Source organism: Lutjanus erythropterus, chromosome 18 (genome assembly GCF_056507025.1).
Source record: "Lutjanus erythropterus isolate fLutEry1 chromosome 18, fLutEry1.hap2, whole genome shotgun sequence".
Classification (NCBI taxonomy): Eukaryota; Metazoa; Chordata; class Actinopteri; order Lutjaniformes; family Lutjanidae; genus Lutjanus; species Lutjanus erythropterus.
In genome coordinates, this window is record NC_139334.1 from 23322511 (window position 1) to 23336222 (window position 13712).

Sequence of the window (13712 nt, forward strand, 5' to 3'; positions counted from 1 at the left end):
AGAAACTGCAAGTCCTTACATCATGAGCATGTTTGGAAAAGGACTCTGCGCTGGCCATCATGGCTGCCGTTCTTTCCTCCAGCTCGCCCAGTTTTTGCCCTCTCTCGTCCAGAGCTATCCGGGCGCGGGCCAGGTCGCCCACAACCCCGGACGCTGCACCCTTCATGCCTTCCATGCTCCCCGGGCCAGGGATGTGCTGGGCCAGGCTGCGGGAGGCCTTGCCAGCAGCTGTTTCACCAACTACCAAAGACAAAAAGCACATTTAATATGTTAACAAATTCATCTTCTTATGTTCAAATTAAAATCAAATGGCACCTTAGAGGTTACAGAAATTCCCTTAGTCTCATTGTCAAAATACCTCTGACTGATGGCTTTGGTCAGCCAATGATGTAAAAAAAAAACTGAATTTACAAAATAAATAAATTAAAATCTACATTTTTAATTAATTATCCACAAAATATTTCTTTTACTACTTACAAATTTGAGATTTAAAGCAGCAAATGCTTCTTCAGTTCCCCACTTTATCCTCATGTAATCCTTTATCTTATAAAGCCACAGTTTCTATACACTTTTACAGAATCAAATTTTCTGTGAAACAGATATACCTGTCTTTCAGCTATTTTTTGCACTTCGTCTGTCTGCGTCCTGCAATGTTCTATGCCAAGTAAACTGTTTTCAGAGGTGAGCTCTGCATGCGATAGCTGCAAATCAACTACAGCTGCTAATGCTCAGATGTTCTGGTCGTGCAGCAAAATCAAGGAATTCTGACTGTAAATCTTTTCGCTAATTTCCACTTGCCTCAGTAAATCAGTTAATTCATGCTGATTTTGAACATTTTTGTGGGTCTCCAAAACTTTTCTCAAAAGATCCTCTTGCCAAACATGATCCTTTTAAAATGGAAAGATACATCTTCACCCAGCTTTATACAATGGATTAGTGATTTGTTTTAATTAGAGAAAATATAAAATTTTCCACAAACAAGTTATGATACATCCAACTTTAAACTGCTGTACCTACTATAGAATGTAAGAATCATTGTCAGTTACACTTGTATGCCCTTGTTATCATTAGTCTTTATATTCATTTACTTAGGTCTGCGTATACAAGATTATTTTTAATCTATTATTATTTTTTTACCTTCTCTTCTTATCTTCTTGTCATTTTTTGTTTCTGTAAACTAACTTCAATGTCAAACCATTACTGAAATTATTTGTAGTATATATGATGTAAATGCAATAAAATATGTGAAGAATTCTTCCAGTCTGTACTCACAGAGGTCCTCTCTGTCCAGAGACTGAGCTCCTCCCCCAAAAAGGCCCTTGAAGAAACCTCTGTTAGGAGCCTCTGGTGTCTCCACAGGGGTAAATAACTCACTGAGCATCTCCTGAGGAAGACAGTTAGCACACGTCTATTTCAATCTATATTCCCTGAAGAAATACAGACTGACCTATAAAGTATCACTCTTCTTTTCTGAACACATACCATGCCACTGGAAGGTCAAATTAAATTAAATAAATTACACTCATTTTGAAAAAATGTGCACGCTACAATTCAAGATAGTGTACTACAGAACAATGATGAGATATTATGAGAGAGATTTATAGTCTGAAAATGACCTTTATGCTCAGAATGAAAATGTAGAAAATGCTTTTGTCTATGCTTAAGCCCTTCTTCTATAATGAACACTTGCTGGCTGTTTTGTTTTGTGTCTCCTTTATCCTGTTTGATTTTCTTTTTGGCTGTAAAAAAAGTCATAGGTTAACATGCAAAATACTTATGCTTGTATGCCCAAACAAAACCAATAAACAAAGTAAAAAAAGAAAAAAATCCCAGATTTCTTCTTGCCCACAGAGGATGACTGGTGTATGGATAACTGGAGTTGTGTGTTCATTAAAAGTAAGATGCATAATGTTAAAATGCCACTACAGTCCACAGTGAAGAAAGTACAAAAACTTCTCAACACCCACACGCTGCACTACAGTTTGTTTCCTCCAAGCCTACATGGAAAGTCTCCACACTGAGAATTATTGGATCTAATAAAGCAACAAGAATTCAAATTTTTCACAGTGTAACTAGTTCATTGTTTAAGAGTATCTGACCTGCAGGTTATCACAGGTCTCCTGGCTGTAGGTGATCCTCTGGATCTCAGTGGCGGAGGTGAGGTACAGGGCCTGACCCAGGTTAGAGAAGCAGAACGTTCTAGCAATACGCATATCTGTCAGCGGCAGGTAGTTCACATCCAGCAGAGGCCTTAGACTGGGTAAACTGGGATGATACAAAGAGCAGACATGATTTCAGGCCACACTGTAACTTTAAGAATTATGGAATATAAATGAAGCTGTTGTGATTTTATCAGATATTTTGACAAGCATTTTATTTCTGGCAAGCGGACATCGTACCTCAGAGTCATGATATGGCCGTTGGCACAGAAACAGGCGATGCAGTTTGCTCCGGCCATCAGCACGACGTCAGCCCTCAGCACGAAGGAGGTCTCTGTGATGTTGTGTTTGTAGATGCGGGTCTGGGAGGGCATCGCCACCACCTTGGCCTGTTTCTCCGAACACAGCACGGCGAACTGGGAGTCTTGACCCTCTTGTGACGAGGGAGGGGAGGCCGGCCTGCGCCTCCGGCTCTTCTCCTTCTCTTCATCTGAGGCATTGGGGTCATACCATGGCTCGTAGGAAGGGGGCAGCAGAGTTCCAGTGGCGTCCAACAGGGCCATAGTCAAAATGCCTCCTTTGAGACTCACCAGAGTGCCTGAAGAATATTACAGAGTATTACAGAGCTGTTGTTTTCATTTGGATTAGAGATGGCCTCAAATTAACACAGACTATCAAGATAATTTTGTCTCAGAGCTAAAATCCTTATTTCAAGGTCAACAAAGAGGACAATCAGCGTGTGAAGCTGAATATCTTCATTTGAAAAATCTGCACAACAACTGGGAATAGTGGGAAATAAATAAAACCACATCCACTAACCACACAACTGACAAAGTTTCTTTCTGTTCTGTGCCCTGCATTTGACTTGTTGTTTCCTGTGGTAAGCATTTTTTTGGTGCAACAAAATGATCCTAAAACTGGCATGACCTTTCACTTCTTGGAATACAAAAATAATGGTTTGGTCCTTTTAAACCCTGTTGTTAGCAAATTTCTGACTTTAAAATTTTACTCATGAGCCAAACCACCCAAACCAAACTGGTTAAATCTGCCTTTTCTTTCACGCCCTGCACCCCTGGAATGAGCTGCAAAACATACTTGGAATCTTTACCCTCTCTAGCCACGTTCAAAAATGGCTTAAAATGTGTTTTGACAGAATGGTGTCATGGCTTCTAATAAGTGTCATTATTTGCTGTGTGACCCATGTATGTTTTGTATCTGTTTCTTGTGTATTGTTATGTTTCTGTGATGTATGATTTGTTATTTGACCACTGTTTCTTGTCTGTACTTCTACATGAATCTTTATAATTTTTGCTGCACATCTTGACCAGAACTCCCGGCAGAAAAGATAATGTATCTCAACTAGACCTCCCTGGTAAAATTAAGGACAAATAAAACATGTATAATATAAATGTACTGTATATAGAGAGAGTTGCAATGTTGCTAATATGGTTTAATACTTTTTTTAAAATCATTTTCAAAAGGCGCAGTACAGAATGCCTGTATGATGTACTTTAAGCCTACAGCTTACAAGCCTTAGTTGAAATGCCAAACTGAATCAGCTACAGTGTGGAGCCATGTGGACTCCATGTGATCATGTTGCAATCACTAATATTGTATTGAGCTTTCAAATTGTTCTTAGAAGCTCAGCATTGCATTTAGGAAACTGCATTAAACAGAAGTAATTTGAAAAAAGTTACATGAATATACAAGACGTGACAGGATGCAGAGATTTCTGAAACTGAGAACTGATCTTTCTCAAAAGAAAAATCCTTACACAAACATTTCAAGTGACCAGAGTTTCCTGCTGTCCTTCTCTGTCACCACTTCCTTCCTCAATTTTAACTACTCTTCACAGTATGAGAAACCATCAAAACATTTCAGCTATGAAGGGAAAAAAAGAGTCATTGCTGCACATGGCAAGCTTTCTCAGGTTTGTAAGGAGATTTTGGTTTTGAGAGGCTTGGGGTGGGAAGTTTTCTGTAAACTGATGTAGAAGTTACAGCTACGACATTACTTTGAAATTTCCCATGGTATGTCTGTGTCACTGTTTCTGTCCAAGCACACTTTCTTCCTAAATACTCAAAGAGAGGTTGCATCAGTTAGACAGTGGCTAGCAGTCAAGAAAACGATGATGAGGACATTTGCTCCTCTCTCGGGAATAAATCAGCGGTGTAGAAATATTTTGGATTTCGGAGGAAAGACCTGAAAAACCCTGGCTTATCATCTCACTCAGCAGTCTTCTAATTTGGGGCTCTTGCTATGGCGATATTATCTGCTGTTTCATCAATGTTATGCAGCAAAAATGTGCATGCAGGCTGAAATTCAACTATGGTTTTGCATCGGGTTAGGGGATGCAGTGACTTAAACAATCAGCGAGAAAGAAAAAGTATAAATGATAAATAAAATTTGTTAAACTCTCAGAAGAGGAAGAGTCTGCTAGCTGCTATGGTATGTCAAATGTCTTACACTAAGGTATTTAACAATGGTGCCTATAAAAAACAGTTCTATGATCCTTGACAATTATTGTCTTGCAGAATTTCATACTTTGTTAAATGTTCTCATTGTGAAGCCATGTTTTATGAGTTAGTGGAGTCAGTTTAAAGTATATACCAATTAGTTATTTACAGTTATTAATGTGTTGTTTTTTCTTCTATGGTCAATTCAGAAAAAAGAGGTGGCTTTAACTGATTGTTAAATCAAATGGTGTTGCATATTGATCACAGGCCCCTGAATTCAGCCAAAATTATACTGGTACAGACTTTGTGATATCAGCAAATATTGTATCGTTGTCCAAAGAATCAATATAATATTGTATCATGATGAAAATTGTGATTTAAACCCCTTCTAGTATTATTGTTTCAGTTCCGACTGACCATATGCGGATCCCCACCTGGCGAACTACATCAAGCTCAGTTCAGCATCTTCTTACCGCAGGAGGAGATGCCAACCGGCTGCTGCAGCCTCTGGTCCCCGCCGGGCGGCAGGCTGACGGCCACCATCATCACAGAACCCTGGGTGGTTCCCACCAGCACACAGGGGCTGAGCAGGCTGTCATTCTTTCTGGGGAAACTCTCGCAGAAGTGAAAGGATGAGATGGCCTCTCGAGACTCCCTGTCTATGCTGGTTACACTTGAACTACGCGAGCGGGTGAATGAGTTATCCTTGGCATCTGGACGGCAGCACAGGAGTGAGCACAAACACGAGAGAATGAGGAAATAGTTTGAGTGAAGGATGACTTTTAGAGAGAAGATTAGAGATGTTATTGGCATAAAATCCACTGGGTCAAAACTCAGTTAACATGTTAGAGCAATGTCCTGCTACCATCCTGAATCACATGGTTTTATGGAGGTGACCCAGTTCACCCAAAAGCTTTTTGACATTGAGAAGCTGGTGCACACTTTACATCCAGGGATGTTTTTTTTATTTAAATTGTTCCCACAATGCACTTTTTTTGGAAATGAATTTAACAACAACAACATTCTCAATGTGAAAAAAATGTGTAAGATATGCTTGTAGTACTACAGGGACTCCAAAGGAGGAACTGGTATTTAAGGAGCAAGAATTATTCATGCCTCATTACTGTGCTGACGGCAGCTGAAACACAAGCTTTTACCCTCTTTAAAAAGCTAATGAGGGATCCCGACAGAAACACAAACAGATCTGTGATACACCGCCCGTCATGTGTGCTCTTCACAAGGAAAAACTGTAAACAAGAAAAGCAGGATTTTTAACACTCGAGCGCAGTCAAGTCAGTTGAGCGTCCTCAAAAAGAACGAGGCAATCACTGTGAGAAGATTAGTGTCACATGTCTGCCCATTCAGAATAAAAGCCCCAGCAGTGGTGGGGGTTAGTACCAGTTATCCCACTTCAGACCAAGTCAGACCAGGGCTGGTCCACTCACGGGAGATGGGGGCTGACTTAGTTCTACAGACGCCCCCCTTCAGGCTCATCCTGGTTGCAGCCTTGTCTTCACTCACACAACAATAGCGCTTCTTACATGTGAGAGAGCGCCATCCTTGGCACCTGTTGTCTGCTCACAGTGCAAACAGAGTTTGTCTCAATGTACAGTTTCGCATCCAGAGACAACAGGAGTCTCACATTTACACCAACATGCTATCAGATAATAAGCAGTACTCTCACAGCTGTGAACAGAATACTAAGCAGCAGAAGAATCAAACTGCAAGAAGGAAACCTGTAGGGAAATGTAAAGGTTCTTAAAAGCTAAAATTCAATAGTTTTGGCTTACCCATGTCTGACTTTGGCTCACTAGACGAGCTAATTTTCCGTGACATCTTGGCTGTAACAGAAACAAATACTCCCATTTTATTTTTCTGGCGGCTAAAAATGGAAAATGTTTATCAAAGATGATAGATAGATTAAAGGTAGAAGATTATCAAAGATAATTTAAATAAATTGCAATCAAAGATTCCGTAATTAACAATTTGGTAATTCATGACTTTTTTTTCTCTTTACTTTGCAAATCAGTAAACAATCACTGAAATTTGAGTTATTCTTAGGAGTGGTGATACATACTGAAGGACAACCTTTAAGGTCATACATACAGTACAATATGTCATACATCTCGAGATAGTTTGGATTTCTTGAAATGGGTTTGTATGATACACTTATCTATGGTCAGTGTATTCCCTACAGTAGATGGCAGTGGACACAACCCCAGTTTGGAGGAGCAGCACGAGTACTGGTGTAGCATATACTGGATCAGCAGCAAAACATATTTTACCCCCCTAAAAAAAGATCAACATTGGCTTATTTTGCCAAAGGACTCTGGTTGCTTTAGAGAGGGCGATACGTCAGTTTTCCTTCAGAAAAGGCTGTCTGATAACAAGGCAAAGTGGTGAAAATGTTCTAAATATAGCATACCCTTGAACTGATATTGATTTTTTATTTTTTTTTAGGTGGGCTTTTTTTAAGTGGCTGAAATACATTTCGCTGCTGACCCTGTCCACAGCAGTTTATCTCCAATACTACTTTTCCTGTTTCAGTTTACTTTTTTACTTATCTTACTCCCACTTAGGCACTGGCTTTTGTATTTATTTCTTATACACTCTGTATTTCATAACACGCTTGTTTTTATTCTTATATTACTAAAAATTTGGAGCAATCTCTGCTTTATTTCCTTCATGATTAAGAAAATACTACCTTATCTTATCTTCTCCAAACTGGGGGCGTGTCGATCGCCATCTTGTGAAAGTAAAGTACCTCATACAACACCACTTCAAAAACTCCCCTTTAAGAGGACTATACTGATTCCATTTCAGTTGATGCTTTTAACTTTGTTGCTTGCTAACAGGAGTGTTGCAAATCTAAATATAAAACCCCAAAAGTTGCTTGCTGCAGTGTATAACCATCCTTAGAGAAACCCTGAGAATACAAAATGAGGCTGAGAGACATCACAGACAACCAAAGGGCCTGTAATGTCAAACAAAGCGAGAGGCAGACAAGAAATAAGGTAATTGCAATTCAGTGAACATAGTTATGCAAAGAGAGTAGGAGGAAGAAAAATCAGTGGGTAGCCAAACAGTTAACAACACTGAACTGAGACCCTGGAATCAGAAACACACACAGGAAGTGTCAATCGTAATAAGAGAGATAATTCACTTAAACATTTAAGTGACACGGTTAGACATTAGTACTGTACAGAATATGGCTTGAAGCAGATTTTCTATGCTTTTGAATTAGAAAAAAAGTAACATTTGCCAATTTGGCATAATATTTTTAATCCAGAGATGTGTAGCAACAGCCTACAGCTTTTTGACAAAAATTTGCATAGAAAATCTGAGGCCTGAAATTCAAAAGATGTCCTGTCATGCATTTGGAAAAGAATCCTGATTAATTTCATAAATCAACTATGCACTCCCCCAAACCATATGATTAGTAAAAATCCATTTCTTGAATGCACTTCTTTCTTTCATTGGCACAAGACGCACAGACGGAGGATTAAGGCACAGTGTGGTTAGAACGCTGTCATTCAGAGAGAAAGAGTGAGTAATCAGAGATAATACATCTGGGTGATACAGTACCAAAGTCATTGGCAACCGTCTTGGAAAAGCGTCTGCTTTTGAACTTCACTGGAAATAAGGTTCAAAAAGACAAATCAGATAACTGCAGCCATTTTTAAATGCTTAAATTTTAAGGGGACATGCAACTTTTAACAGTACAGTACCCTTCTCTATGAACTTCTGCTTTCGATCATCATCTGAATTGCACGGTGAGGGAGATCCTACATGACAAATGGCAGCGTTTGAAAAAGAGGTTTTTAAAAATAATAAAAGGATCTGGGTTTTTTTTTGTATGAATCATAAAGACTTCAGGGAGGCTTACCTGAAGTAGGGGATTTGCAGCGGTCCTCTGAGGTGTTGGACCCGTCGTTGGAATCACAGAGTGCTGTGGGAGCCACAAAGGTTGTAATTAAACATGGCAGAATCAGTCCTATTCTTGCACTACTCTCAGCAAGTCTTACTACAGGGTGTCTGTCTACATGTATCAGCAAGTTAAATGTGAGACTTTTTAATGTCACTGTTTTGTAATGAAACTCAAGGCCAATACTGTAACAAAATGAAATACTGAATGTGAAAATATAGGAGTGCCCTTCACAGTAAATACATGTATTATGATTCCAAAAATGCAAGTGAGGCAAAAGAACCATAACTGGTTGAATAAAAGAATATTTCTCCAAATAAATTTAGGAGTGTGAAAAAACATTTCCACAATTCACAATTGTCTTACAGCTGTCTGAAAAGTCTGAAATGAGACTATATCAAGGCAGAATTCCCAATTTCTATGCTGAAAGTCATTGAGACCCCTGTATAATAATTACAGTCCTGTTTTATAGTTTATACATGGCTTTTAAATAAATAGGTTAATGCCATTATGTCTCATTTAGCCGACAGAAAGACTGCTGTTATAATGAATCTAGTTAACTTCCTCCTGTAGATTGGACTGATGACTGCCCCACTTTTTACAGCTTGTCTTTTGTCCAAATTTGGACAGCCATTCACTAGGCAATGTTTCCTACACATTATTTACTATTTATTGTGTCACAGCAATCCCTTAGAATTTAAAGTAAAGCATTTTTTCTTATCAGGCATCTGACAAATAGGGTGGAAACTAGACTAATGTTAAAATATGCCACTATAATTAATTTAAGGTGTTTTATGTGTCATTTTTTCTGGATTGTGATTGAATAAAATATTGAAATAATAATGAGACAAGATTTTACATATCTATTTTGGGTAAATTAATTGCTATATTAATGGAGTAATACAATAATGTATATAATGTACAAGTAATTGATAAATATAATAAATTAAATTAGTCAACTGCTAGATAAATTAATAAAAAATGTTCAGTGCAGCCCTACTATTTAAAGATTTTTTTAGGCCTTTCATGTGTAAATGTGAATTTAAGACAAAGTAAGACTTTTTAAGGTCATGTAGCCACCCTGTACTAAAGCTATGCCAGTTCCTACGGTACATGCGGAGGAAATAATGAAGGGTCACCTGTCTGAACAAAGGCGGGGACAGCTACTCATACAGTGAATTAAATAAGCCACACTTGAGTTCACTTCACAAGTCTAGTACAAATCTGTTGACTCAATGTGTCAGTAGAGTTTGTCTAGTAAAATATTTGGCAAGTTTTAAAGATACACTACCTGACTTTGTTAAAGTGACCCCAAGTCTCAAAATTTCCTCCCAGCTCACTGTTGATGTTTCTAAAAAGTCAATAGTTAGCTTTGGGGCTTTGGGAGGGTTCTATATCAAAGTCAGGGAGTGTATCTTTATGAGAAAAGGGGAAGGCTTAGAGGAGAGAAATGATACTGTTGGGAGGGCGGGGAAGAAATTCTGACACAACATGACTTACTTAAGTGAGATGAGCGCAGTTTTTTCACAGACTCAGTATACAAGTTAGAAAGTCTGGACATGCAAGACTTCACAGGTGGAATGTCTTTACCAAATCACAGAGAGAGACCAACAATAAAAACAGTGAAACAGAAAAATGATTTGGACATCACAACTGCAAAAGAACTTAAGGAGTCTCAGTGGCTCGCTGCTGGATTTTTAATCGAAAATAAACAGTATATCAATCAGATTGTATTCTTGCAGTGAGCAAAAATTAAACCCAAATGAAAGAGTTCTGAATCTAGCACCAGACCACTGAGACTGAACAGAATGAACAGAAGTAGTCAATGATAGGACGAAAAGACAGAGACAAAAACAGAGTAGAAAACATGACAGAAACAGCACAACTAAAACAACCAAATAAAAATGAATTATGTGTTTGTTTAATCATAAAAAGGAATAACAGCATCCACTCTGACTGCATAGATCAAAGACATGCATGCTCCACTGTCTTTAGTCTGTCCAACTGAACAGATGGAGAATCCGTCAGTGATGCCCCCTGTTGAGGGACAGGAGCTACTGCAGGGGGCGGTGCTCATGGTGCGAAGTCGCGGCTGCTGCCAAGTGTCAGCCCTGCCTCCCTAACCCACCCCTACACAGCCAGAGTCAAAGCCGCTCAGCTAACAGTTTAGCAACGCAAAGAGATGTGATGGAAGTAAGAAACATCTACAGCATTTATTTTAAGGGTTAATGATGTTATTCGGGGCTGCCGGCGCAGGTACAGACACAGGAAAATGTTGAAGTGCGGCTCACCTCCAGAGGGCTGTCGCTGTTTGCGTGGGGAGCGAGGCTGCCTCTGGTAGGGGTCAGATGGGCTGTACAGCTCCGATGTGCCCATGTTGAGGAGCAGAGTTTTCTGGAGGTAGTCCACCACAGCCAGACCATTACTGTTTCCAAACACCACGCTGACACGCAGGAGGGAGGAGGGACACAGCAGAGTTAGGATTCAGATGCTATTTTGGTACCACTTTACAACAAGAGTACACTTATAAATACTTTATAAATGGTGCAAAAATAGGATATTAGGTTGTAAACACTTAAAAATCACTAATAAACAAGTTATAACCTTTTTATACATCAGTGTGGGGTCACTATTTGGTAGGATCGAGTTACTGCTTACAATTAATCTTAATAATGAGTCACTTTCTTCTTCTTCTCACATTTAGAACTGGGAGAACTTCTAACTGGCAAAAGGGAGATGTGTTTTTCACTTGCATGTCTCACACAACAGAAACACACTAATTTCAACTTAAGCTGTCTGCATCAGCTCCGTCTCAGCTGCCTCTCACAGGCATAAACACAGACCCGAGGTATTTATTATGACTTTAAGTTTTTGAAAATAAAAGTGTAAATATGTGGTTGGTGCCTAGTATACATATTTTTTAACCTTGGTGGAGCAGCACTTTAATATCCACTGTGAATAACAACCCGATTGCATATGTCATATCAACACCTGTGACAATAATGAGAAAGGCTGCTGATAGCAGACTGAAAATGTCAAGGTAAACAATGATGCCAAAGCCTTGTGTAGTGTATGAATCTCTCAATTTGATGTTAATTTGATATTCCAAACAAACCTTTTTGACTATTAAGATATGCTGACGGTGGTTAGATGATAGTAATTAATAACAAAAATCTGATGAAGGGATAAAGGCTGGCTGATGAAGAAGCCAAAGTAAGCTAAGCATTGAGAGCTGAGGATTAACAGTACAGATAAATGTGGGCTCACTATTTGGCAAGCAACAGCCCAGTGCTGCCCTTGTTGTGTGTTGTAACAGGTTCTTAATGATTTATGAAGTGTTTACAACCTAATTTATCACCAAATTCTAAACCATTTATAAATCATTTATAAGGGCAATCTTATTCTAAAGTCGTACCTCTATTTTTTTCTCTCAACTCCTCGCTATGATGCAAGCAGGTTTTATTTACAGTTGCACTAATATCAATGGTTACTGCCTTCGATGTGACAGGATGCAATTTGCACAATTTTAGCACAAAGACAGCCACTGACCAGGGATAACCACCACTATTAGGACAAGTGTGGGCACAACGTGACGTGATCTCATGTCAAAATATCAAGTGCACACGTTGTACAGACTTACAGGCCATAGGAGGAGTTGATAGCCAGGCTTGTGATTGGCTGAGGTGGCTCCCCGCTCACCCACACCAGCTGGATCACCAGCTCCACCTGGTAGCCTGGAGACTGCTTCAGCGGGGAGCTCCGCACCCTGCATCAAACACACAGCGGGGTGAGACAGCAGGCTGCACTTCACACTGGAATGAATTATCACCCTTTGGCTAAGCCACACTGGCAATGACTTCAATTTTATTGTTATACTCCCCTTCAACCCTTTTACTGTCAAAACTTTCTCATCATTTTGAATACTTTTATGAAGAGGATTATTTTCCCCTGGTGAACTGCTGTGGAGATTTTGTGAAGGACTGAGCAGCTGACTGGAAGGAGTGAATGGACTACATCACTTACTTAAATGACCTTTTTGGCATCAGTTTTCTGGCTGTTCAGTGACAACCTTCTTCACAATGACTTAAATAGCTGATCCCAATTTAAACTTTCAGCAATAAAGAAAATCTAATCGTCCATACTGCAGGCATGGTATATTGTCCCGGGGTCCATCGGAGGGGTTACTGCCCGTGGAGGGCTGAGTGAAAGGATCACTCTCCTGAGGGCTGGAGGAAGCTCCCGGGGTGGGCAGGGTGGGGGTCTCCCCTCCTGGGTCAGGGGAGTCCCCATCGCTGAACTCACACTGCATCCGCACCTCCAAAAGCTAAACACAACAGACTATGAGTCAGTAAAAGGATAGTTCTCGGAAATGTTTCATTGTCACCTCTTTCTTTCTTTCTTTTTTAAAACATTCGTTTGATAGGGACCATACATGTATACATGTAGGCATTCTTACATTTAAGTAAAAAAAAAAATGCAACCAATGCAATGCACACAGGACTTGTAGCTATAGCTAATTTGCAGTCTGTCTCTTTTGCAGTCCTTGTCCCCCTCATGCATCTCTTCCAGCCATGGTTGAAATTAGGCCACAACCTTATTTTCCTTCCACTGTCTTTCCCTGAAGTGTCTAACTGTCCCAAAAAAGAAAAAGGATAGTAGTCTGTTTGCTGTCAGAGAAGTCTCTAATCTCAAATCTAAGATTTTAAGTAGAAATCTTGAAGATTTAGCTTTAAATAATTGTCTGTTAAGCTCCTATCTATGTATTAGGTAACTAAATGGTGATGGAGCCTATGGCCAACAGATGATGGGTTCCCAGATGCAAACCGAACATTTTCACATTAAAATAATTTAATTGGTGAAACACAAGTTTACTTTTATTTTGAAGTAGTCACAAAAAATGCAATGTGTTTGCCAGTGAGCGTAGAAATGGAAAAAGAGGGTGCAGCCACAGTGAGCTATAACATAAAGATCTGCAATCAGATCTTGGTTCTTCAAAGAATGATGGAAAAAGGCCAATTACTACCTAACTTCTTTCATAAAACAACCATAGTTTGTTTGTTTTGCTGAACCCAGAATTCTGGGACCTGTAGTACTAAACCACATTTGCTGTTACTACCAGTAACCGCTAACTATGACTGCCACTTTAAATAATGAATTATGATAATGATTCAT

The 13712-nt window shown here is 39.4% G+C and overlaps 1 protein-coding gene across 6 annotated transcripts in view; it reads right to left on the minus strand.

Annotated features, from left to right (window-relative positions):
* stxbp5b (syntaxin binding protein 5b (tomosyn)) overlaps window positions 1-13712 on the minus strand; it is a 44395-nt gene that overhangs the window by 3516 nt on the left and 27167 nt on the right. The window contains exons 16-29 of one of the 6 annotated variants that reach the window (XM_084741888.1): window positions 12683-12864; window positions 12181-12306; window positions 10832-10983; window positions 10041-10124; window positions 8502-8564; window positions 8344-8400; window positions 8201-8248; window positions 6406-6456; window positions 6061-6189; window positions 5089-5328; window positions 2400-2757; window positions 2100-2265; window positions 1273-1384; window positions 20-240 (exon numbers count right to left, since the gene is read on the minus strand). In XM_084741888.1, the coding sequence (XP_084598014.1) occupies window positions 20-240; window positions 1273-1384; window positions 2100-2265; window positions 2400-2757; window positions 5089-5328; window positions 6061-6189; window positions 6406-6456; window positions 8201-8248; window positions 8344-8400; window positions 8502-8564; window positions 10041-10124; window positions 10832-10983; window positions 12181-12306; window positions 12683-12864 (1989 nt within the window). The remainder of the gene's footprint in view (window positions 1-19; window positions 241-1272; window positions 1385-2099; window positions 2266-2399; window positions 2758-5088; window positions 5329-6060; window positions 6190-6405; window positions 6457-8200; window positions 8249-8343; window positions 8401-8501; window positions 8565-10040; window positions 10125-10831; window positions 10984-12180; window positions 12307-12682; window positions 12865-13712) is intronic. The other 5 variants (XM_084741883.1, XM_084741885.1, XM_084741884.1 and 2 more) reach the window with 5 other exon arrangements.